Raw genomic sequence first — 27,223 nt, 5'->3', positions numbered from 1 at the left:
AATGTGTTCTGCAATCTTTAACGCATTTCAGAAAAGGAATATTGAAAACAGAGGTGCCAATAAATTTGACCCCTATCTTTTTCATAATTTTTTTTTGTATTACTTGTTGAACAAAATCTCTTTCTCTGAGCAATTGTATAACATAATATAATCCCCCCCCCCTTTTTTTAGCATTCAATATTTCTCAGTATTTGTATTATTGATTTTATATAGTATTTTTTGCTAATCTTTATCAAGGATGCCAATAATTATGGACCTGACTGTACAGTATGTGATAACGTCTCAGATCCTAATGTCATCTTTATCTGTAGTGCTGATAGCAAGGATAAAGGAAGTTCAGAGTTTCAAACCAGGTTTACAAGGCAAGCACACTACCAGGCTCACAAGGCAAGCACACGACCATCTGTGACAATAGTGTTAGTGCACTTTGCAGAGGCCTGTGTCCAGGGAGGCTGGGCCTGGCTTGTGTCCAGGGAGGCTGGGCCTGGCCTGTGTCCAGGGAGGCTGGGCCTGGCATGTGTCCAGGGAGGCTGGGCCTGGCCTGTGTCCAGGGAGGCTGGGCCTGGCCTGTGTCCAGGGAGTCTGGGCCTGGCTTGTGTCCAGGGAGGCTGGGCCTGGCCTGTGTCCAGGGAGGCTGGGCCTGGCTTGTGTCCAGGGAGGCTGGGCCTGGCCTGTGTCCAGGGAGGCTGGGCCTGGCCTGTGTCCAGGGAGGCTGGGCCTGGCCTGTGTCCAGGGAGGCTGGGCCTGGCCTGTGTCCAGGGAGGCTGGGCCTGGCCTGTGTCCAGGGAGGCTGGGCCTGGCTTGTGTCCAGGGAGGCTGGGCCTGACCTGTGTCCAGGGAGGCTGGGCCTGGCCTGTGTCCAGGGAGGCTGGGCCTGGCATGTGTCCAGGGAGGCTGGGCCTGGCCTGTGTCCAGGGAGGCTGGGCCTGTGTCCAGGGAGGCTGGGCCTGGCCTGTGTCCAGGGAGGCTGGGCCTGGCTTGTGTCCAGGGAGGCTGGGCCTGGCCTGTGTCCAGGGAGGCTGGGCCTGGCCTGTGTCCAGGGGGTTGGGCCTGGCCTATGCCCAGGGGAGCTGGGCCTGGATGTTTAAATATATTTATATGGCTATTTATGTACATGTATGTGTGTGTACTCCTGTAAATGAAAGGACATTGATGTCAATCTTAAGAAATGCACTCCATCACCCCTTCCTACCCCTTTCCACATTCTAGGATGTTATCATTATGTGATGATCTATGAGAATGCTTTGTTTTGGAAAGTGACATATTTATAAAATTGATTCAATTGGTTGACTATAGAGCTGAAGAAAAAAAATCCTATAAAGATATTAGTAAAAAAGGAGCCACAAGGTGTCGCTAGAGCGCGATGAGCCCCCCCACCTGGCCAAACCCTTCCCTAACCCGGATGACGCTGGGCCAATTGTGCTCCATCCTATGCTACTCCCAATCACAGCTGGTTGTGACACAGCCCAGGATTGAACCCGGGTCTGTAGTGACGCCTCTAGCACTGCGATGCACTCAGGAGGCCCAATACACTCTTTTTTTTTCAATTGAAAAACGTTTGTGAAAAGCATATCAAATTCAGTTTAATAAAAATCCTTGACCATTAATGCCTTATAATTCAATTAAGGGACAGTTAACTTTTTTACAGTTTATATCCAGTCAGATGATTCCTTACACTGAAAGTAGTCTATGTACCAGAAGAAACTGTAATCCAACTGTAATCGAGTTGTTAGCCACTACACTGCGTGCACAATTATTAGGCAAATTGTATTCCTCGTGATTAATTTTATTGTTGAACAAACACAATGCTCTCAGTCAATCAAAAATGTTATTGAACCTCAAACCTGAATGTTTAACAAAGGAAAAGTGAGTTTTGTCTTTCTCAGGGAAATATATAAGTGTGCACAATTATTTGGCAACTATTAGTGTGCAGACTTATTAGGCAACTAAATTACAAAAATAATTTCTCTCAACTCACTTGTTTATTCTCAATTTTTAGAGTAAGTGTAACAGATAAGTAACACAAAATGACAATTATATAACATTTTTGGCCTTTCAAAAATATTCTGTGACCAATATAGCCACCCTTATTTTCAATAACTGCCATGAGCCTTCCATCCATGGAGTCTGTCAGTTTCTTGATCTGTTCACGATCAATTTTCGCTGAAGCAGCAACCACAGCCTCCCAAATGCTGTTCAAAAAGGTGTATTGTCTTCCGTCACTGTAAATCTCACGTTTGAGAAGGGCCCACAAGTTCTCAATAGGATTTAAGTCAGGTGAGGAAGGGGGCCAGGTCATTATTCAGGCATCTTTGAGGCCCTTGCTGGCTAGCCAAGCAGTGGAGTACTTGGATGCATGTGTTGGAGCATTGTCCTGCATTAAGATCATGGCCTTCTAGAATGTTGAGGACTTCTTCCTGTACCACTGTTTGACGAAAGAATCTTCCAGAAACTGGCAGTAGGTTTGGGAGTTGAGTTTCAGTCCATCTTCAACCCGAAAAGGTCCAACTACCTCATCCTCAATGATAGCAGCCCATGCCAGTACCCCTCTTTCACCTTGCTGGCACCTGACTCAAAGTGGTGCCCTGTGTCCATTACTGATCCAGCCACGGGCCCATCCATTTGGTCCATCAAGAGTCACTTTAATTTCATCTGTCCATAAAACCTTTGAAAAATCTGTCTTCAGGTATTTCTTTGCCCAATCTTGACGCTTCAACTTGTGAATCTTATTCAGTGGTGGTCTTGTTTCAGTCTTCTTGACCTTGGCCATGTCTCTGAGCACTTGACACCTTGTACTTCTGAACACTCCAGGTAGGTTGTAGTTCTGGAATACGGTGGCACTGGAGGATAATGGGTTCCTGGTAGTTTGACGTTTAATTCTTCTCAAGTCTTTTGCAGTTAATTTGCGCCTTTTCTTCCCCATGCGTTTTTTGCGCCCCAGTTGACTATTTGCAACAAAACGTTTGAATGTCCGGTGGTCACACCTCAATAGTTTAGCTATTTAAAGAGTGTCGCATCCGTCTGAAAGGTATTTTACATTTTTGGTTTTTCAGTGTCAGTTAAATTTATTTTTTGGCCCATTTTACCTGAGGTAATGAGGCTGCCTAATAATTATGTACACCTTGATATAAGGTGTTATTCACTTTCGCCACACCCTCCCTCGTTACACAAATACATATCACCTGAAAATGATTAAATCCAATAAGCATTCAAGTTAAATGGTTTGGAGTTCGAAAATGTGAATAGAAACAATGATAAGATCAGAATACTCACTTGCCTAATAATTGTGCACGCAGTGTATTAACTTGAGGGGATTTGGCCACAAACATCCCTTTAACTATCCCTTGAACATCTTCAATTTATTAAATTGAAATTGACCCTAACCCTGTTATGGGGTGTTCATTTTTAAAGGGATACTGGGCGATTTGGAGATTACTGGTCGTTTTTCTACTTCCCCAGAGTCAGATGAACTCATGAATACCATTTTTATGTCTCTGTGTGCAGTTTGGAGATTATTGAAGTTACAGTAGCATGCCATGAGTCATAAGTCATATTCTTTTGAAAATATCATGACAATACCCGCACACTGTCAAATGCTAATTTGCAATCAATGAACAAAAACCTACTCACCAGTTATTTTGGCCACTTTTTCAGGATCCAATCCATATTTTTTCTCCCTATCTTCTCCCCTTTTAGCTTTGCCACCTAGAATTGATCAAATTAAATAAGTTCAATGTGTCATAAATAATTCCCCAAGTCATAATGACACAGACCGATATTAAAATGTTAGTTAGGTCTTAAGATAATGACTCTGGCTTATCTGTACAACGCTACTGTCACGGGCGTCGTATGAATTGGACCAACATGCAGCGGGTATGTGAATGCTCATTTTCTCTTTATTAAATAAAAATGAACACTGAACAAAAATAACGATGAAAACAGTCTTGTCAGGTGCAACAAACACTAAACAGGAAACAACTACCCACAAAACCCATCGAAAAACACCCCTACTAAATAGGACCTTCAATTAGAGGCAATGAGGAACAGCTGCCTCCAATTGAAGGTCAAAACAATAAAATAGACATAGAAATAGAAAAACTAGAAAATAGAACATAGAAATACAAAACATAAAACACAACCCAAAAACCCAGACAACACAAAACAAACACACCCCTGCCACGTCCTGACCAAACTACAATAACAAATAACCCCTTATACTGTTCAGGACGTGACAGTACCCCCCCCCCCCCCCCCCCCCAAAAGGTGCAGACCCCGGATGCACCTTAAACAAAAACACAAAAAAGAAAACAAAAACAAAAATAATCCCAAACTAAAGGGAGGGAAGGGAAGGTGGCCACCGTCACTGACGGTTCTTGTGCTACACCCCCCCACCTCCCCAACCTCCTACTACGGAGGTGGCTCAGGCTCCGGCCTTACTCCCCAACCTAACCTGTCCACCCCCGCTAACTGTTTATTATATTTTACCCTTCCCGAAGTCTCTGGACTAAGGCGCATCGCTGAAGACCTCGGGCTGATGCACGTCGCTGGAGACCTCGGGCTGATGGGCGTCGCTGGAGACCTCGGGCTGATGGGCGTCGCTGGAGACCTCAGACTGGAGGGCGACTCTGGGAGCTCCGGACTGGAGGGCGACTCTGGGAGCTCCGGACTGGAGGGCGACTCTGGGAGCTCCGGACTGGAGGGCGGCTCTGGGAGCTCCGGTTCCGGACTGTAGGGCGACTCTGGGAGCTCCGGTTCCGGACTGTAGGGCGACTCTGGGAGCTCCGGTTCCGGACTGTAGGGCGACTCTGGGAGCTCCGGTTCCGGACTGTAGGGCGACTCTGGGAGCTCCGGTTCCGGACTGTAGGGCGACTCTGGGAGCTCCGGTTCCGGACTGTAGGGCCGTCTCTGCTGGCTCCGGACTGTGGGCTGTCTCTGCTGGCTCCAGACTATGGGCCGTCTCTGCTGGCTCCGGACTGTGGGCCGTCTCTGCTGGCTCCGGACTGTGGGCCGTCTCTGCTGGCTCCGGACTGTGGGCCATCTCTGCAGGCTCCGAACTGTGGGCCATCTCTAGACGGGGCTCTGTCGCCGGAAGCTCTGGACGGGGCACTGTTGCCGGACACTCTGGACGGGGCACTGTTGCCGGACACTCTGGACGGGGAACTGTTGCCGGACACTCTGGACGGGGCACTGTTGCCGGACACTCTGGACAGGGTACTGTCGTCGGAAGCTCTGGACGGGGACTGCGCACTGAAGGCCTGATGCGTGGGGCTGGCTTAGGAGGCGCCAGACTAGGGACACACACCACAGGGCTAGTGCGAGGAGCAGGAGCAGGACGAGCTGGACTGGGCTGACGCACTGGAGGCCTGGTGCGTGGGGCTGGTACTGGAGGTACCAGACTGGAGACACGCACCCCAAGGCTAGTGCAAGGCTAGCACACCGGTGCTCTCCACTCCACACGCTCCCCATAATAAGCATGGGGAGTTGGCTTAGGGCTCACCCTTGGCCCAGCCAAACTACCTGTGTGCCCCCCCAAAAAAAAAATATTGGGGGTGCCTCTCAGGCTTCCTTGCTAGCCGTGTCCCATCATAGTGTCCCCGGTCCTCTTCAGCCTTCCTCCATGGTGACTCACCCACCAGTATCTCCTCTCTCCTGGCTGCCTCCACCTGTTCCCATGGGAGGCGATCCCTTCCGGCCAGGATCTCTTCCCACGTGTAGGACCCCTTGCCGTCCAGGATGTCCTCCCATGTCCAGTCCTCTTTAAAGCTCTGCTGCCGCTCCTTCTTCCGCTGCTTGGTCCGTTGGTGGTGGGTAGTTCTGTCACGGGCGTCGTATGAATTGGATCAACATGCAGCGGGTACGTGAATGCTCATTTTCTCTTTATTAAATAAAAATGAACACTGAACAAAAATAACGACACACAAAACCCATAGAAAAACACCCCTACTAAATAGGACCTTCAATTAGAGGCAACGAGGAACAGCTGCCTCCAATTGAAGGTCAAAACAATAAACTAGATATAGAAATAGAAAAAATAGAAATACAAAACATAAAACACAACCCAAAAACCCCGACAACACAAAACAAACACACCCCTGCCACGTCCTGACCCAACTACAATAACAAATAACCCCTTATACTGGTCAGGACGTGACAGCTACATATAATACATTCATTTACAGTGCCTTCGGTAAGTATTCAATCCCCTTGACTTTTTCCACATTTTGTTACCGTACAGCCTTATTCTAAAATTGATTAAATAAATAAAAATCCTCAGCAATCTATACACAATACCCCATAATGACAAAGCAAAAACAGTTTTTTAGAACTTTTAGCAAATGTATTAAAATGTTAAAACAGAAATACCTTATTTACATAAGTATTCAGACCCTTTGCTACGCGACTCAAAATTGAGCTCAGGTGCATCCTGTTTCCATTGATCATCCTTGAGATGTTTCTACAACTTGATTGGAGTCTACCTGTGGTAAATTCAATTGATTGGACATGATTTGGAAAGGCACACGGCTCTCTATATAAGGTCCCACAGTTGACAGTGCATGTCAGAGCAAAAAAACAAGCTATGGGGTTGCAGGAATTGCCGTAGAGCTCCGAGACAGGATTGTGTCGAAGCACAGATCTGGGGAAGGGTACCAAATCATTTCTGCAGCATTGAAGGTCCCCAAGAACACAGTGGCCTCCATCATTCTTAAATGGAAGAAGTTCGGAACCACCAACGCTCTTTCTAGAGCTGGCAAACTGAGCAATCGGGGAAGAAGGATTGTACAAAATTAAACGTATCCTTTAAACTGAGACTCAGTGAGCAGCACAACAGACGTTGCAGATGAGTGTGACACAGGACGACGCACTCACAGAGTGCCACAGAGTATATGCATATGTGCTCGAGCGCGCTTTAAAGAGTGACTGACCCTTAAAAGTGCCTTTGTGGCATCGATATGAGACAGAAAAATGTATTCTAGTATCTGAACAAAGTGTAAATAAGATAAATTCAGTCTTCTCTAAAGCGGATATTTGCGAGATGATAGGAAAAAATGGTATGTCACGGAATGAAGGGTACTGTAACAGTTTTCCGTGGGTTAATCCTGCACACATGCTCACAGCTGGAAGCACCCAAGTAATCATCAATTCTGAGCGCAGTTGCACGCGACCCAATCGTAATGCCTATTGTCAATTTGATTTGATTTAACATTCAATATCCCTATTGGCCTAGTTAGGGACCATCAGTAAATTATACAATGTAAATGGGACAATATTTTAAAAGGACAATAGCTCCAAATTTCAATTATCTAAAAGCCTCAAACAAACTATAAATTGTAGCAATTCATATACAGATATTGAAAGCTTTTAAAGAGACAACTAAAAGATCTAAACATAAAAATATTGTCCCAATTACATTGTGTAATTTATTGACGGTCCCTAACTATCTCCAGAGATGGGTTATCCAAAGTTAAACCAAATTTTCCACGTTTGCAAACCAGCCAGCTGAAGCTAATTGGCAAAAAATAATTTGGCTAACTCTTCCCACAGGTGAACAGACACAAGAGACACCCACATCAAGCCACCCCCCTAAACCAACTAATGTTTTAATTCAGTCATGGCCGCTAGCATTTCTTAATGAACCAAATCTAAAACGAGGTCAAATCAGGAAGTGCAGTCGCCCTTTAATAGCTACACGTTATAGTTACGGGACCAAAACATCAAATATGTTCAGTCTCGTGACTCAATGCTCATACAGTTGAAGTCGGAAGTTTACATACACCTTAGCCAAATACATTTAAACTTAGTTTTTCACAATTCCTGACATTTAATCCAAGTAAAGATTCCCTGTTTTAGGTCAGTTAGGATCACCACTTTATTTTAAGAATGTGAAATGTCAGAATAATAGTAGAGAGAAGGATTTATTTTAGCTTTTATTTCTTTCATCACATTCCCAGTGGGTCAGAAGTTTACATACACTCAATTAGTATTTGGTAGCATTGCCTTTAAATTGTTGAACTTGGGTCAAACGTTTCGGGTAGGCTTCCACAAGCTTCCCACAATAAGTTGGGTGAATTCTGGCCCATTCCTCCTGACAGAGCTGGTGTAACTGAGTCAGGTTTATAGGCCTCCTTGCTCGCACACGCTTTTTCAGTTCTGCCCACAAATCTTCTATAGGATTTAGGTCAGGGCTGTGTGATGGTCACTCCAATACCTTGACTTTGTTGTCCTTAAGCCATTTTGTCACAACTTTGGAAGTATGCTTGGGGTCATTGTCCATTTGGAAGACCAGTTTGCGACCAAGCTTTAACTCCCTGACTGATGTTTTGAGATGTTGCTTCAATATGTCCACATAATTTTCCTACCTCATGATGCCATCTATTTTGTGAAGTGCACCAGTCCCTCCTGCAGCAAAGCACCCGCACAACATGATGCTGCCACCCCTGTGCTTCACGGTTGGGATGGTGTTCTTTGGCTTGCAAGCCTCCCCCTTTTTCCTCCAAACATAACAATGGTCATTATGGCCAAACAGTTGTATTTTTGTTTCATCAGACCAGAGGACATTTCTCCAAAAAGTACAATCTTTGTCCCCATGTGTAGTTGCAAACCGGAGTCTGGCTTTTTTTTTAAATGGCGGTTTTGGAGCAGTGGCTTCTTCCTTACTGAGCGGCCTTTCAGGTTATGTCGATATAGGACACGTTTTACTCTGGATATAGATACTTTTGTACCTGTTTCCTCTAGCATCTTCACAAGGTCATTTGCTGTTGTTCTGGGATTGATTTGCACATTTCGCACCAAAATACGTTAATCTCTAGGACACAGAACGCGTCTCCTTCCTGAGCGGTATGACGGCTGCGTGGTCCCATGGTGTTTATACTTGCACACTATTGTTTGTACAGATGAACGTGGTACCTTCAGGTGTTTGTAAATTGCTCCCAAGGATGAACCAGACTTGTGGAGGTCTACAATTGCTTTCTGAGGTCTTGGCTGATTTCCTTTGATTTTCCCATGACGTCAAGCAAAGAGGCACTGAGTTTGAAGGTAAGCCTTGAAATACATCCACAGGTACACCTCCAATTGACTCAAATGACGTCAATTAGTCTATCAGAAGTTTCTAAAGCCATGACATCATTTTCTGGAGTTCTCCAAGCTGTTTAAAGGCACAGTCAATTTAGTGTATGTAAACTTCTGACCCACTGGACTTGTGATACAGTGAATTATAAGTGAAATAATATGTCTGTAAACAATTGTTGGAAAAATTACTTGTGTCATGCACAAAATAGATGTCCTAACCGACTTGCCAAAACTATAGTTTTGTAACAAGAAATTTGTGGAGTGTTTGAAAACGAGTTTTAATGACTCCAACCTAACTGTATGTAAACTTCTGACGTCGACTGTGGTTGTTCTGGAAATTGGCCCAATATTGCTCTCTAGAGGGATTTACACGGTTATCAAAACGTTGTGCCAGGGTAAGCCTACACTAAACACAGACCTTATTTTAAGTGTTTCTAAAATCCCATAGGGGAAGAATGTATGGTGGAAAAACAATTAGAACCATTTCCTTGTTTGATGGCTAGGTTATATGGGTATTATGACTCATACTGTAATACTCTATAGGCAGAGGGTAGCTTAATTTGTCTGATTATTTGTAATAATGGTATGGGAATAATAATGCATTTTATTTGTAAAGTGGTTTCTTGCGTCAAACAACATTTTCAGTCACCTCCTTGTCTGAAGGACAAGTGGATGAACAGGCTAATGTCAAGCCCTGCATGTTTTTTTCAAAAGTCTCATGGAATGTAGGCCTACATTGTTATTCAATGCATTTTCACCATTGTTTTTTATGGTTGGCCACTCTGGTAAGTCTACATAATGATGAAATAGCCATAGTAACCTACTTGGCCACTGTTAAAACTATAACTTAAAGTGGGTAGAGCATCAGTGTCCACAGTAAACACGCACTGGATGTTGCACAGAATTTTCACAAGGTTGAAGTTTGCGCTCAGCACACCTGAAATTTGCCATAAAAATTTTGAGGGAACATTGATTTCAGTGCACAAACACTACAAGTATGTGGACACCTGCTCGTCGAACATCTGAGTCCAAAAGGTACAGAATGGCAGGCAAGTTCAAGGTCAGGGCAGGCTGAGGTCAGTAATCCAGGGCAGTGTCTATAGGTACAGAACGGCAGGCAGGGTCACGGCAGGCGGGGTCACGGCAGGCAGGGTCACGGCAGGCAGGGTCACGGCAGGCAGAATGGTCAAAACCGGGAAAACAGGGATTAGAGAGGAAAAACAGGCATACGGGAAAACCGCTGGTAGGCTTGACAAGACGAACTGGCAACAGACAAAACTTAAACACAGGTATAATTGCACAGGGGAAAATGGGCGACACCTGGAGGGGGGTGGAGACAATCACAAGACAGGTGAAACAGATCAGGGTGTGACAGATATAGGCTAACTAAATACAACTGGCAATTTCTAATGTTTGTTAATGTTCTATGTCATTTCTATTATTGTGATATTGAGTACCTTATTCACCCCACATTCTGAATTTGCATTTTTGTCCCCCCCAGTTTTATCATTGGAATGTGATACAAAACGAGGCAACGGTGTGCTTTACATTTACATTTACATTTTAGTCATTTAGCAGACGCTCTTATCCAGAGCGACTTACAGTAGTGAATGCATACATTTCATACATTTTTTTATTTTGTATTTATTTATTTATTTTCCCCGTACTGGTCCCCTGTGCTTTAGGACCATTCGGATGCCTCCGAGCAGTCGAGTAGGCTGTCCCCCTCAATTTCTAAAACCGAAGTTGTGCCCCTGCTGATTTGTTTTGACTATCAGGGAGCAAGCTCCTACCAACATATTTTTCTGCATAAAATCCTATTGTCCTCTCAACAGCAGAAATATGACAAACATACAGTGCATTCGGAAAGTATTCAGACCACTTGACTTTTTCCACATTTTGTTAAGTTACATCCTTATTCTAAAATGGATTAAATTGTTTTCCACACAACATCCCATAATAACAAAGCAAAAAATATATGTACTTAAATATCACATTTACATAAGTATTCAGACCCTTTACTTAGTTGATGTTTCTGCGTCTATTTAGTCAGCTATAGTCTTGTCAATTGCCACTGAAAAATAGGTGTTTGATAAATATTTGAGACATTATTTTTGTTGACGAAATTAACACTGATATGCAGAGGTGTGGACTCGAGTCACATGACATGGACTCGAGTCACAGGGCATGTTCGACATTGCAGCCGACAGTGCAGGCGACTGCCAAATGACTGATCAAATCAAATCAAATTTGATTTTGATTGATCTACAAATCACCTTGCATCATAAATAACGACTCACTATTATCTGTTTATCCGTCAGTCAGTCACAATTTACCCATGATACATCACGGTTTTGATGCTCTCAAACACGGCCACAAATTTGATGACTTCTTACTTAAGTTGATAGAAAATAAAATATCTTGAGACTTGACTTCGACTTGGAGCCTCAAGGCTCGGGACTCGATATTGACTTGAGACTGATGACTTGAAATTATCTGCTCATGTTTTGTAACATTTTGTAACTCATTTTGTGGCACAGAGGCCATTAATTATTCTCCACCCAGTCAGAGACAGTAGCCGCAACATCCCCCTCTGATTGGACCAGCAAACTGTCAATCAACACAGGTCGGGTGAGTTAGCAAACAGATTGTTGATCGGGGCAGCGCAAACATCAAATTGTGGGGAGATAGGATTGCTATAATAAATAAATATGCAGCTCCAAAAAAAAATGTGATCAACTTACAACTTACTAAAAGTTGTGATGACACAGAGGACATTTTTTGTTGAGTTAGAGCAGTGGCAGACAAAGTGTTGGGGAAATAATTTGGTGACATCTTGTGGTCTTAATGTCAATTACGGGGGGGGGCAGTTACCCCAGGGGGCTAGTTACCCCCTAGTAACCTACTACATAGAGCATGACTACATGGAAATCTATTCCACATCAAGTAACTAATTTAAGCAGTAAAATTACATTTAAAAAACCCCAGATAAAAATACACATTATGGAACAGCACAGACGCATGCATACAAACACAAGATAACATACGCACTATACACACATGTACACATAGATTTTTTTTGTGTTGTGTTGTTTGTGTTGTAGATATGTGGTAGTAGAGTAGGGGTCTGAAGGCACACACATCAAATCCAATTTTATTTGTCACATGTGCCGAATACAACGGGTGTAGACCTTACCGTGAAATTCTTACAAGCCCTTTAACCAACAATTCAGTTCAACAAATAGAGTTTAAGAAAATATTTACAAAATAAACTAAAGTGAAAAAACTAAAAAAGTAACACAAGAAAATGTAACTTAATGTGAAATATGTTGTGAATGTATTGTAATATTTTTGAAATTGTATAACTGACTTAATGTTGTTGTCTTGGCAGCAGCAAATGGGGATTCATAATAAATACAAATACCATAGACTTATGAACAGCACCAAGAAGGTTCCGAATTTATTCACACACCATTGCACACCCTTTTTTTTAGGTATTGGGTTTGTAAGAGACTTAAGTGATTGTTTTGTTTGTTTGAACTTTCTTTGACATACATCTTACTTCCCAGGCTCAGGATTTGATGTTCATTGACGTCATCGCGCAATGTTGCCAACGTAGCACAGTTTCCGGTTCGAGCAGAAGTACGTGGCAGCCATCTTGTTTCCCGTTGCTACTGAAATAAAATAAATAATACGCTGAGCTTCACTGCGAACCCGTAAAACAAAGTGAGTAAAAATCTATTGATATACATTGTTAATGTCTATATGTGAAAGCATACGGTGTCGCTATGGAATTGGGGCTATAACTTTGCTAATTTCCAGTTGCTCGTCTTGTCCAATAGACGATTGTTTTGGAAGATGAACATAGGCGCCATTTCCCTCCCCGCTCTCTGAGCAGCTTATTGGTGGCCAGCTGAAAGTAACAGAGGCGTTTAAGAAACTACCGCACTGGGTCCGCCATTTTGGCTCTTGTCTAAACTCTGTCTCGTACGACTGGCGATTTTTGATAGATCCCGAATGGCGTCAGTTTCACAACGAACTGAACCCCTAGAAACCTTGATTGGTGGAATCTAGTCCGAGGTTTGATTGGTCTGAAGGACAGATCCAAACGTAGTCTTTATTGGTTAGAGAGCCTTTCCCCAACTTTGCAAAGCTTTGTAAACTTTCCTTTGATTTATCGCTTCCTTTTGTTCAGTGGCGAATAAACAGTATCACAGGCCACTGTAGAGCGTATCATCGTCTTCCATGTCTCTCTTCCCTTGTCCAGGTTGCGCTTGTTATATGCTAGCTAACTGTTAGCTACCGGTGTCTCTACGTTTGACTAACAATAAATGATCACACCGTGTTACTAAGTTAACTAGCTAAGCTAAACAGCCGCTGGGTTAGCCAGCAGATCCGACCGGCTTGCTTCAACTGTAAGCAAGCGGTCGGATCTGCTGTCTATCACTGGTTAGGATAGTTTTTGCTCATTCCAAAAATGTTTTAGTTGGTTAATGATAGGTAGCTAACGTTAAATGTTTATCGTCAGTGTTGCATGTTGTTGGATTGAACAAACCAAACTATTAGCTAGCTATGTACAAGACACATTTGGGCCATCTACCGTTAATTAGCTAACTTAGTAGTTTGTCTGAATACAGGCAGGAGGCCGAAGGCATCAATAAAGAACTCACTAAAATCTCAAATTACAACAGACATCTTTCTCACATTTTACCAATGCCCATTAAACCGAGATATGTATCATGTTCATTGTTTACATTCCAGTGTGTTGACTGCCAGTTGTTGTGAATCACATTATGTGTGCACGGACTCTTTTCAAAGACTTGAGGACTTGAAGTCTGTGCCTTGTCCCTTGAGCAGCATGATAAACAGCATGCTCTGCTTTCTTGCCAATGTATAATTGCTTCAAACTATGTGATGGAAAGAAAATCATTCCATGCAATACCTGTTTCAAGATGCAATTTGGAGAGTACTGTAGCAGCCTATGTATTGTACTATTCAAAACTAACTATACTGAGCACAAATATAAATGCAACATGCAACTTTTAAAACGATTTTATTGAGTTACAGTTCATATAATGAAATCAGTAAATTGAAATAAATTCATTAGGCCCTAATCTACAGATTTCACATAAGTTGGCAGGGGCGCAGCCATGGGTGAGCCAGGCCCAGCCAGTCAGAATGATTTTTTTCTCCACAAACAGATAGCTACTCAGTTTCATCAGCTGTCCGGGTGGCTGGTCTCAGACAATCCCACAGGTGAAGAAGCCAGATGTGGAGGTCCTGGGTTGGCGTGGTTACATGTGGTTTGCGGTTATGAGGTCGGTTGGACGTACTGCCAAAATCTCTAAAACGAGGTTGGACATGGCTTATGGTAGAGAAATAAACATTAAATTATTGTGCAACAGCTCTGGTGGACATTCCTGTAGTCAGCATGCCAATTGCTCACTCCCTCAACTTGAGACATCTGTGGCATTGTGTTGTGCAAAAACTGCACATTTTAGAGTGGCCTTTTATTGTCCCAGCACAAGGTGCGCCTGTGTAATGATCAGCTTCTTTGTATGCCACACCTGTCAGGTGGCTGGATTATCTTTTATTTCAGCTTGTGAAACATGGGACCAACACTTTACATGTTGCTTTTTATATTTTTGTTCAGTATCTAAGGAAGTTCCCTGGTTGACTGTTAAGGGTACAATATTTGTTGGGCTATTTTACATGATTAGTTAATGTTCTCACCATCCATCAACTAGCCTAAATTCTCAATCTAGAGCAGGGGGTGTCAAAGTAATTTCATGACTATCACACCAAGCACAGCTCTATACAGGAAGGATCTGTATGCTCTTGTTTGCATTTAGAGAACAGATCCTTCCTGTATAGAGCTGGTGCCTTTGAAACGGGTCTAAGAAAAGCATAGTATTTTACTGACGGTACAGTTCTGCCTAACCCATTCATGGATGTTAACTACCTTTAGTGCCTATTGACGAGAGTCGCTTCTAGCCGGGGAGTTTTAAGGCCCTGTTCGCTCGTTCTGAACTTTAAAATGCATCACTTGCGGTACGGTTTTGGAAACATAAGGACATATCTTTCATATCAGCTATAAATAATTATCAAAAATCAAACTTAAATTACTACACACCTTTTTTATAGGGTTAGTGTTCGCACACGGCCATATCTCCATGTTACGGTGCTTGTTTACGGAAGGCAGATGGAAGACAGGCTGCCACCTGTGCTAATTAGCTGTCTAGCGTGCTTTGAACACCTGTGTGTAAACTAACTGGGGAGGAAGTGTAGTTCTTCAACTGGAGGCACACTCAGTATGGATCTGTTCAAAACTGCTAGAGTAAGTGTATCTTTCATTTGAAAGATTCTTTCTCTTTGTTATGAACAATAAGGGGGATATCAGCATATGTTTTTCGATAACTGTTTTGCAAGCAAGGATTATTGACATTTCTAAACAATGAAACACAGCGTCGCAATTGTACTTCGCATGCAGCTAACTGCTAAAAACCCTACTGAGTAGAAGGGTTTTCAAGAGCTAAGTTCTGCCCTGCTTTTTCCTGCGTTGCTGCAGGTAGGCCACCAAGTATCACAGCAGCTGTTAGCTTCATAACTTTCAACTTGACCTTGATATCCAGTCTAAATGCACCATTACAATGAAATCAGAAAATTAACATGCATATTGTTATTTTATGCCCCATTAATAAATTATCAACATCTAGAATCAGTTTTTCCTTTTGAGCGCAGACAGGATTGAAGCCAGTGAGACTGTTTATAATCCAAATTTAGGATGGCCAAGCTGTGTGTAGCTCGTGTGTGTGCATGTTTTTGTGTAGGTAAGCCTAGTTTATGCAGGTGTGTGTGTGCATGTTTTTGTGTAGGTAAGCCTAGTTTATGCAGGTGTGTGTGTGCATGTTTTTGTGTAGGTAAGCCTAGTTTATGCAGGTGTGTGTGTGCATGTTTTTGTGTAGGTAAGCCTAGTTTATGCAGGTGTGTGTGTGTGCATGTTTTTGTGTAGGTAAGCCTAGTTTATGCAGGTGTGTGTGTGCATGTTTTTGTGTAGGTAAGCCTAGTTTATGCAGGTGTGTGTGTGTGCATGTTTTTGTGTAGGTAAGCCTAGTTTATGCAGGTGTGTGTGTGCATGACTTAGCCCAGCAGCCCTGAGGGCTCTTTTCTGCTGTTTGTTTGTGAAAGTGACACCCTGGCTTGTGCGTGTTTGGCTCTAAACAGCGTCCGTAAGCAAACATGTCCCAGGCACCAGCAGCACAAGTCATGGCAAGGTCTCTGCTGCAGAGTGACCTTGTCAGGTGTCCTCATGGAGGAGGTTTGGGTTTAGAAGAGCCTGCCTGCACTGCCATAGATGGCTATCGCTGGAATGGAATAATCTATGTGCAGTCTAGCTGCTCTATAATCATTAACCAGCCTGCTACCAGCTCTACTCTGTTCCCCTGCTCTCTCTGTACCAAAATAGAACAGGGAACAATTTGCTTTGTTTCCCTCTTGAGTCTCTCTCTCAATTCCATTTCAATTTCAATTTAAGGGGCTTTATAGGCATGGGAAACATATGTTTACATTGCCAAAGCAAGTGAAATAGATAATAAAAAAGTGAAATAAAATTAACATTACACTCACAAAAGTTCCAAAAGAATAAAGACATTTAAAATGTCATAGTATGTCTATATACAGTGTTGTAATGATGTGCAAATAGTTACGAAAGGGAAAATAGATATAGGTTGTATTTACAATGGTGTTTGTCACGTCTTGGCACACTGTGGTATGGAAGTTTATCAAAATTGGATCTGTTTAAAAAAAAATGTGGGTCTGTATGTAATCTGAGGAAAATATGTGTCTCGATGGTCATACATTTGGCAGGAGGTTAGGAAGTGCAGCTCAGTTTCTTCCTCATTTTGTGGGCAGTTTGCTCATAGTCTGTCTTCTCTTGAGGGCCAGGTCTGCCTTCGGCGGCATTTCTCAATAGCAAGGCTATGCTCACTGAGTCTGTACATAGTCAAAGCTTTCCTTAATTTTGGGTCAGTCACAGTGGTCAGGTATTCTGCCACTGTACTCTGTTTAGGGCCAAATTGCATTCTAATTTGCTCTGTTTTTTGTTAATTACTTGACACATTGGGAAGCATTATCTTTTAGTTTTCTCGTGGTTTGGTTGGGTCTAATTGTGTTGCTGTCCTGGGGCTCTGTGGGTCTGTTTGTGTTTGTGAACAGAGCCCCAGGACCAGCTTGCTTAGGGACCTCTTCTCCAGGTTAATTTCTCTTTAGGTACTGGCTTTGTTATGGGAGGTTTGGGAATCACTTCCTTTTAGGTGGTTGTAGAATTTAACGGCTCTTTTCTGGATTTTGATCATTAGCGGGTATCGGCCTAATTCTGCTCTGTATGCGTTTTTCGGTGTTTTACGTTGTACATAGGATATTTTTGCAGAATTCTGCATGCAGAGTCTTAATTTGGTGTTTGTCCCATTTTGTGAACTCTTGGTTGGTGGACGGACCCCAGACCTCACAACCATAATGGGCAATGGGTTCTATAACTATTTCAAGTCTTTTTTTTTTAGACAGAGCCTAATTGGTATGTTGAATTTTATGTTCCCTTTGATGGCATAGAAGGCACTTCTTGCCTTGTCTCTCAGATCGTTCACAGCTTTGTGGAAGTTAGCTGTAGCGCTGATGTTTAGGCCGAGGTATGTATCGTTTTTTGTGTGCTCTAGGGCAACGGTGTCTAGATGAAATTTGTATTCGTGGTCCTGGCAACTGGACCTTTTTTGGAACACCATTATTTTTGTCTTACTGAGATTTACTGTCAGGGCCCAGGTCTGAGAGAATCTATGCAGAAGATCTAGGTGCTGCTGTAGGCCCTCCTTGGTTGGGAACAGCAGCACCAGATCATCAGCAAATAGTAGACATTTGACTTCAGATTCTAGCAGGGTGAGGCCGGATTCTGCAGACTGTTCTATTGCCCTCACCAATTTGTTGATGTACACTACCGTGGAAAAGTATGGGGTCACTTAGAAATGTCCTGGTTTTTCAAAGAAAAGCCCACCAAAAAATGTGTCCATTAAAATAACATCAAATTGATCAGAAATACAGTGTAGACATAGTTAATGTTGTAAATGACTATTCTAGCTGGAAACGGCTGATTTTTAATGGAATATCTACATAGGCATACGTTGGCCCATTATCAGCAACCATCACTCCTGTGTTCCAATGGCACGTTGTGTTAGCTAATCCAAGTTTATCATTTTCAAAGGCTAATTGATCATTAGAAAACCCTTTTGTAATTATGTTAGCACAGCTGAAAACTGTCGTGCTAATTCAAGAAGCAATAAAACAATTTGAGTATCTGGAGCCATCAGCATTTGTGGGTTCGATTACAGGCTCAAAATGGCCAGAAATCAGAATAGAAAGAGGAGTGGAAGGCCCCGGTGCACAACTGAGTTTCCATCTTGTCCAGCTGTGTATGTAACATTTCACGTAAACCCTGTTTCTTGTCTGCATTGAAGTAGTGGTCCTTGTACCTAGCATCGAGCGTGGTGGCGACACAGTAAAGAGGCTCAGAGAGAATGCCACATTCTTGGGCATGCAATACGGCTTTCCTCAGTACAAAATCCTCGTCAACCCACTGTGCTGTCAGACTCAGCATGCTCATGGGGCTGACATCGCTGGTCCAAATGTCAGTCGTGAAGCTAATAGCAGTGACGCCCATAGCAATTAGCTCATAGACGTGTTTCAACAATACTGTGCAACTCCGGTAGGGCAACATCTGAAAAATAGCGCCTACTTGGTAGTGTGTACCGGTGCTCGACCAGTCGGCGAAAGCCAACATCATCCACGACAGAGAACAGTTGATTGTCAAGAGCAATGAATTCCATTATCTTGGCGTTAATGGAATTAGCCTTTGAGTTGCCTCGCTGAAATTCTTACTCTTTCAAATCACTGCTCGTCTTGAACTTGTTTAGATGTTGGAAGTGTGCACTTTGTATTTTTCGGCTTTTGTACTGTGCATTGCTGTATTTTTCGTGGCGTCATTACGTCATCTACCTACTTTGGGTAGGCATGTCAGCTTTGACATCGGTTTTGCACATTGGCGTTAAACTAGACATCGGGCCGGTGCCGATGTTGGCATTTTTAGCTAATATCGGCCAATAGGTTTTTCAATTTCTTTCTTAGGTTTTTGCATTTTTCATCAAACTATTTGTCATTGTTGTTAATTTTTCTTTTTTTCTTTTTTCTTTATTTAACCTTTATTTAACTAGGCAAGTCAGTTAAAAACAAAGTCTTATTTACAATGACGGCCTACCAAAAGGCAAAAGGCCTCCTGCGGGGGACGGGGGTCTGGGATTAAAAAAATAAATACAATATAAATATAGGACAAAACACACATCACAACAAGAGACACAACACTACATAAAGAGAGACCTAAGACAACAACATAACAAGGCAGCAACACATGACAACACAGCATGGTAGCAACACAACATGACAACAACATGGTAGCAGCACAAAAACATGGTACCAACGTTATTGGGCAAAGTCAACAGCACAAAGGTCAAGAAGGTAGAGACAACAATACATCACACAAAGCAGCCACAACTGTGTTGTCTGCTTTACATTTTTAGGTTTGATAAGGAAGCGGAGAGGTCAAATATACTGTTTAGGTTTTCTACTGTGAAGTTTACACCATCACTATTACAGTGAAACGTTTTGTCCAGGAAATTGTCTTGAAGGGTTTGAATTTGTTGCCTAATTGTTTTTTGGTAGATTTCCACACTACTTTCCTTCCATCCTTTCGCAAGATGGCGCCAACAGAGATGGTCGCCTCGCTTCGACTCCTTAGGAAACTATGCAGTACTTTTATTTATTTTCAGTATTATTTCTTACACTGTTAGCTCAGAAAATCTTAAGTGTTATTACATACAGCCGGGAAGAACTATTGGATATAAGAGCAACGTCAACTTACCAACATTACGACCAGGAATACAACTTTACTGAACCGGATCCATTGTTCGGACCACCATCCAGGACATTGGATCTAATCCCAGAGGCCGACCCAAAACAACCTCGCCGCAGGAGAGGTAAACGCAGCGGCCGTGCACACCACTCACTGCTTCAGAGTATATTACTCGCCGATGTCCAGTCTCTAGACAACAAGGTGGATGAAATTAGGGCAAGGGTTGCCTTCCAGAAAGACATCAGAGATTGTAACATTCTCTGTTTCACGTAAACATGGCTCTCTCGGGATATGTTGTCTGAGTCGGTACAACCACCGGGTTTCTTCATGCATCGCGCCGACAGAAACAAACATTTCTCTGGTAAGAAGAAGGGCGGGGATGTATGCTACATGATTAATGACTCATGGTGTAATCATAACAACATACAGGAACTCGAAGTCCTTCTGTTCACCTGACCTAGAATTCCTTACAATCCAATGCCGACCACAATTCTCTTCGATTATAGTCACAGCCATGTATATCCCCCCCCCCCCCTTGGCAAATCAGACCTACTCCATCTTGCACCTACCGTCCTACAAGCAGAAACTGAAATAACATGTACCCGTGACTAGATCCATTCAACGCTGGTCTGACCAATAGGAATCCACGCTTCAAGGTTGTTTTGATCACGTGGACTGAGAAATGTTCTAGGAAGCCACAGAGAATAACATTGATTTATACGCTGACTCGATGAGTGAGTTTATAAGGAAGTGTGTTGGAGATGTTTTACCCACTGTGACTATTAAAACCTACCCTAACCAGAAACCGTGGATAGATGGCGGCATTCGCGCAAAACTGAAAGCGCGAACCACCGCATTCAACCATGGAAAGATGTCTGGGAATATGGCGAAAGTAAAGTGTAGTTATTCTCTCCGCAAGGCAATCAAATAAGCGAAATGTCGGTATAGGGACAGAGTGGAGTTGCTATTCAACGGCTCAGACACGAGATGAATGTGGCAGGTTCTACAGGCAATTATGGACTATTAAAAGAACACCAGCCACGTCATGGACACCAACGTCTTGCTTCCAGACAAGCTAAACACCTTCACCTGCTTTGAGGATAATACAGTGCCACCGACAAGGCCCGCTACCAAGGACTGCGGCCCCCCCCCTCGTCCGTGGCCGACGTGAGTAAGACATTTAAACGTGTTAACCCATGGCATCCCTAGCCGCATCCTCAGAGCATGCGCATACCAGCTGGCTGGTGTGTTTATGGACATATTCAATCGCTCCCTATCCCATTCTCCTGTCCCCACATGCTTCAAGATGGCCACCATTATTCCTGTACCAAAGAAGGCAAAGCAAACTGAACTAAATTACTATCGCCCCGTAGCACTCACTTCTGTTATCATGAAGAGCTTTGAGAGGCTAGTCAAGGATCATATCACCTCCACCTTACTTGCCACCCTGTACCCACTTAAGTTTGCATACCGCCCCAACAGGTCCACAGACGATGCAATCGCCATCAGACTGCCCTATCCCATGTGGACAAGAGGAATACCTATGTAAGAATGCTGTTCATTGACTACAGCTCAGCATTCAACACCATATTACCCTCCAAGCTCATCATTAAGCTTGAGGCCCTGGGTCTCAACCCCACCCTTTGCAATTGGGTCCTGGACTTTCAGATGGGCCGCCCTCAGGTGGTGAAGGTAGGAAACAATGCCTCCACGTTGCTGATCCTCAATACTGGGGCCCCACAAAGGTGCGTGCTCAGCCCCCTCCTGTACTTCCTGTTCACCCATAACTGCGTGGCCATGCACGCCTCCAACTCAGTCAAGTTTGCAGACGACACAACAGTAGTGGGCGTGATTACCAACAACGACGAGACAGCCTACAGGGAGGAAGTGAGGGCCCTGGGAGTGTGGTGACAGGAAAACAACCTCTCACTCAACGTCAACAAAAAAAAACGGAGGAGATGATCGTGAACTTCAGGAAACAGAGGGAGCACCCCCCTATCCACATCGACGGGACAGTAGTGGAGAAGGTGGAAAGATTAAAGTTCCTCGGTGTACACATCACTGACAAACTGAAATGTTCCACCCACACAGACAGTGTGATGAAGAAGGCGTGACAGCGCCTCTTCAATATCAGGAGACTGAAGAAATTTGTCTTGTCACCTAAAACCCTCACAAACTTTTACAGATGCGCAATTGAGAGCATCCTGTCGGGCTGTATCACCGCCTGGTATGGCAACTGCACCGCTCTCAACCGCAAGGCTCCCCAGAGGGTGGTGCGGTCTGCACAACGCATCACCGGGGGCAAACTACCTGCCCTCCAGGACACCTACAACACCCAATGTCACAGGAAGGCCAAAAAGATCATCAAGGACAACAACCACCCGAGCCACTGCCTGTAAACCCTGCTACCATTCAGAAGGCGAGGTCAGTACAGGTGCATTAAAGCTGGGACCGAGAGACTGAAAAACAGCTTCTATCTCAAGGCCATCAGACTGTTAAACAGCCATCACTAACACAGAGAGACTACTGCCTTCATACAGACCAAAATCATTGGCCACTTTAATAAATGGATTACTAGTCACTTTAAATATTGCCACTTTAATAATGTTTACATATCTTACATTATTCATCTCATATGTGTATATACTGTGTTTTATACCATCTATTGCATCTTGACTATGCTGCTCATCCATATATTTATATGTACATATTCCTATTCCATCCCTTTACATTTGTGTGTATAAGATAGTTGTTGTGGAACTGTTAGATTACTTGTTTGATATTACTGCACTGTTGGAACTAGAAGCACAAACATTTTGCTACACTCGCATTAACATCTGCTAACCATGTGTATGGGACCAATAAAATGTTATTTGATCTATAGCATTTCTTAATATTATTCAGTTCCTTTGGCTTTGATGCCTCGTGATTGAGCATAGTAGAGTGTGATTTTGCAGTAATCAGATAGGGTTGTCAGTGGACTGACTGAATGCTCTAAGAGACTGGGTTGAGGTCAGTGATAAAGTAGTCTACAGTACTACTGCCAAGAGATGAGCTATAGGTGTACCTACCATAGGAGTCCCCTCGAAGCCTACCATTGACAATGTACATACCCAGATTCCAACAGAGCTGCAGGAGTTGTGACCTGTTTATGTTGGTTATGTTGTCGTAGTTTTGTATAGGGGGGCATATGGGGGAAGGAATGCTGTTACTTCCAGGTAGGTATTTGTCCCCCTGTGTGCTGAGGGTGTCGGGTTCTTGTCCAGTTCTGGCATGAAGGTCGCCACAGACTAGTACATGTCTCTGGGCCTGGAAATTGTTGATCTCCCCCTATGGGGATTCTACTGGTGGTATATAGGTAGCACACATACATTTTTCTCTGTTGAAATAATTTCCTTATTTATTTCTAGCCAGATGTAAAATGTTCCTGTTTTGACTAATTTTAATAGAGTGGGTTAGGTGTGTTCTATACCAAATTAGCATACCCCCTGAGTCCCTTCCCTGTTTCACACCTGGTAGTTTGATGGATGGGACTAACAGCTCTCTGTAACCTAGAGGGCAACCAGTGGGTCTATCTCCTTTATACCATGTTTCTTGTAGGATGACAATGTCTGTATTTCCAATTGCTTTGATGAAGTCTGGGTTCCTGCTCTTTAGGCCAAAGACAGATCACCTCAGACCTTGTATATTCCAGGATTAGTTTTCCGTAGTGTCTAGTGTTGTTTTATAGTGCCTGTCCCTCCTCTCTCTCGCTCTCTGTCCATCCTCTCTGTTCCTCCTCGCTCTCTGTCCCTCCTCTCTCTCATATCCTGTAACAGCTCTCTCCTTTCTGTCCTTCTCCATCCTTTTGGCTCTCCCTCCCCCCGGTTTGTTCAATGACGGAGCAGGTTTGTGTTCTCTCTCTCTGGCTTGTTGTTTCTCGGTACAGTGGGGGATTTGCAGCAGTAATATGCAGGATAAGCCTCAGGTCATTCCACCATCATCTATGCAGACTGCCAGCTAAGAGCAACTCTCAGTAAATTGCTTTGTCCCCTCCTCTCACCTAAATCTCTCACTTCAGTACACTTCATTGCCAGGACATTACGTTTCCTTAATCTGTTGCTAGACAGATCTTTAGACATGCAGTTCTCCAAACACCGTTATGATCCCAAATGGCACCCTATTCCTGTAGTGCCTTACTTTTGACAAGAGCAACCCATGCATGCGTGTGCTCATCCTAATGTAAACGTTAGTGTGTAGAACAGCATGGCTGAATGTCTGTTTAACCCTTGGCGAGATAACAGCAGGGCATTTATACGACATTGCTGAAATGGTTTTATGATGACATTTTAATTGTAGAACGAGAACTGTCTGGGAGCATAGTTTTAGGGCCAAGACAACAATAGTTGTTTATTGACATTGTCCTATGTCTTGTCCACCCACAAACATGAACACAATTTGTTGAGGTGCCTTTTTGGCCTGATTTGATCAGCTACCTTTGTGGAATTGGAAATGCACTTGAAATTATTTTTGAAGGCCTCTTTTTTTGTTGTTTTTGGTCTTTAAAAAAAATATATGTTTTACTAAATACCTTTTTGTTCATTAGTAGGCCAGGTATTTCATTGATCTATTTCTAAATCTGGATCTTACTATCAGATAGACTAATTCATTCTCATGTAGTTAGTTGTTATTATTCTAGTACATTTTTAGTGAATGAAGTATGCACTTCAATGAAGGTGTTTTATTAGCACTAACACAGACTACAATATTTAGTAGATTGTCTGGATATTATCTTTCTACCTACTATGACAAAGGATGTGTGACAGAGGAAGGATGTGTGACAGAGGAAGGACAAACGTGTGCTTGTGGACTTGCACGCATGCCTGTGAACACGTAGATCACAGCGCGTCTGCTCAATATGCCTTTGCTCTTTAAATCATGTGGCTGCAACATGCGGCATCCATTCTGACACTCTCCTCGGCCAATCAGGGGCATCAGGGTTGCTTGCATCACTGGCCATTCAACCAGTCATGGCCGCAGGGAGGCGGAACTCGGGGAGACATTTAGTTTGACATTGTAAATAAGCAGGGAACAGTTGTCAGAGAGCAGCCAGTGGTTCCTTTCTTCTCCGTACAGCCATGAGAAACGCAAGATCAACCGGAGGACACGGAATGCAGAGGCAAGCTACCGCCACCACTTCCTCAATCAGTCCCTGACTCGCTTTGTTACAACTTTCTTTGTATTTTTGTCTGGTTCTTCTTTCTTTCTCTCTCTTCCTCTTTTCTTTTCCTGACCCCTATCCTGCAGCTCAAGGTAACTTAAAACAGGAAGTTGGCTGTCGGTGAAAGGGGGTTGGGTGTAGGAAGGAGGGGGTAGGGCGGGAGAAGTGTCAGAGCCGACGAGCGGATGGCTCGGCCAATAGTGCAGGAGGGCTCTCTACTCTCATTCGGGGAAAGGCTGAGAGCGGGGCAGAAGCCTGGCCAGGGTCTGAGTATCATGTAGCAGGCTAGATTGATTACTTTTGAATGTTAAAAGGAAAGGAGGCAAGGAGGAGATTTGTCTGGGAGTCGGGAGTGCTGCTGTACCGCCGCCACTTTGATCTCTTTCCGCTATCTTTTTTAAAATTTTTGTCCTTCACTGTGCTGAGGCAGGGGTCAACTGAAAGACAAACGTGTGGGTCGCTGGCTGGAGAAAGAGACGGAACAAGTGATAAGGAGAGGGTTTTAGAGAGAGAGAGAGAGAGAGAGAGAGAGAGAGAGCGCGCGCGCGGGAGGGAGATGCTCGGGGGGGGGATTTGGTTAGAGGAGAAACAGGAGAGAGGGGTGTGTGTTTAGGAAAGGGGGGCGGGAGGGGGGCTGGAGGAGAATGAGTTGAGGGGGGAGGGGTAGAAGAAAGTGGGGGTGGTGAACGCTCTTCTCTGTCTGTCGGGCAGGCTGTAAGGTTTTTAAAGGCGGAGGATGGGCGGACTGTGTTTTGTCTGTTCCTGGGACCGGCGCCTGAGGAAGTGAAGGGCTACAGAGATTTTCTGTCAGCCAGCCCCCCTCTTGCCTCTCAACGAGACTTCGACAGTACAGAGTAAAAGAGTACAGCCTCTCTCCCTTTCCTGCGCTCCTTCAGCCAACTACACAGAATGATGGGCACAGGGTAAGTGTGACCAACCACACACACACTAGACCTGTCTGTGTTTTAGATCGCTGCTGGACTCCTCTACCCATGTGTGCTTTCTCTTCTCCTCTTTCTCTTTCTCTCGCTCTTTCTCTTTCGCTCTCACTCAGTTTCTTCTCTCTCTCTGCAGAGATGGGATGCGCTCTCTGCCCTCACTCCTCCTCTTCTCTGTCGTCCTCTACTTTTCTCCTTGGGAGAAATCTGAGTATATGTTTTGGTTGTGTGTGTATCATTTAAAAAAAATGGTTTTGCAACTAACAGCAGTCACCCTCATGTCCTTCAATTGTCACTCCAGGACAGGATCGGTGTTGTTGGCATCTTTAGTTTGCATTTTGCACAATGTCTCTCCTTGAGTCATGTTAATGTTTTCCTATGAAAACTACATTGTAAGCTGTTAATATTGATGACAAGTTCTATTGAATTAGACTGGTTGTTCTGTTGACCAGCCCTGGCTGGTGTTTATTTGCGACCGTGCTTCTGCTGTGTTTTGACTTTGGACTTTTAAGCAGGACGTTAGCAGCTGTTAGTCTGTCTCTCTGGGCTGTGTTGGTTATTGACTCTCTGTAGCGCTGTGGTTGGATGGCCCAGCGCTGTGCTCACAGACAGACAGACAGACTTCAAAGTCATTCAGGATGGTCACGATCGTACTGCTGTGACTGCGGTCCATGGCCTGTCCCAAAGCCTGGTCCTTGGAGCGTTGTTTACACTCGCCTGACAGTGATGCAGAGGGCAAGATGGCGCTGAGCTGGCCGCTGGATGTTTAGGGGACGAATTTGAGACCTTGTAGTTGGGTTGTGTCGGGGCCGCTGCAATGACGAATGGCAATTGACAGCTTCAGGGACAGACCACAGGTTTTTGATGTGTGATCTCTTTAGATGCAATCTATTTATCATCTCTAGCTCTGTTCTGCCTCCCCTTCTCCCTAATTGAAAGTTTCCATCGGTGCCTCCTCTCTCTCTCTCTCTGACTGAAAGTCCCATTGGGGAGAGGGATGACTAAAAATAACTCCAGTGACCACACAGCTATTGTGTGCCTTATTCCTTTGCCCTTGCAGGCAGCCTT

General features: G+C 43.9%; 1 protein-coding gene across 6 annotated transcripts in view; it reads left to right on the top strand.

Annotated features, from left to right (window-relative positions):
* Positions 1–12,681: 12,681 nt before the first annotated feature.
* LOC115175494 (nuclear transcription factor Y subunit gamma) overlaps positions 12,682–27,223 on the top strand; it is a 43,840-nt gene continuing 29,298 nt past the window's right edge. For 2 of the 6 annotated variants that reach the window (XM_029734756.1, XM_029734755.1), the window contains exon 1: positions 12,684–12,792. In XM_029734756.1, the coding sequence (XP_029590616.1) occupies position 12,792 (1 nt within the window). In that variant the 5' untranslated portion in view covers positions 12,684–12,791. Of the gene's footprint in view, positions 12,793–25,044; positions 25,176–25,888; positions 26,141–27,223 lie in introns of those variants that run through there. The other 4 variants (XM_029734760.1, XM_029734759.1, XM_029734758.1 and 1 more) reach the window with 4 other exon arrangements.

The sequence above is a fragment of the Salmo trutta genome, chromosome 36 (genome assembly GCF_901001165.1).
Source record: "Salmo trutta chromosome 36, fSalTru1.1, whole genome shotgun sequence".
NCBI classification, from domain to species: Eukaryota; Metazoa; Chordata; class Actinopteri; order Salmoniformes; family Salmonidae; genus Salmo; species Salmo trutta.
This window is presented reverse-complemented; position numbering and strand designations above follow the sequence as displayed.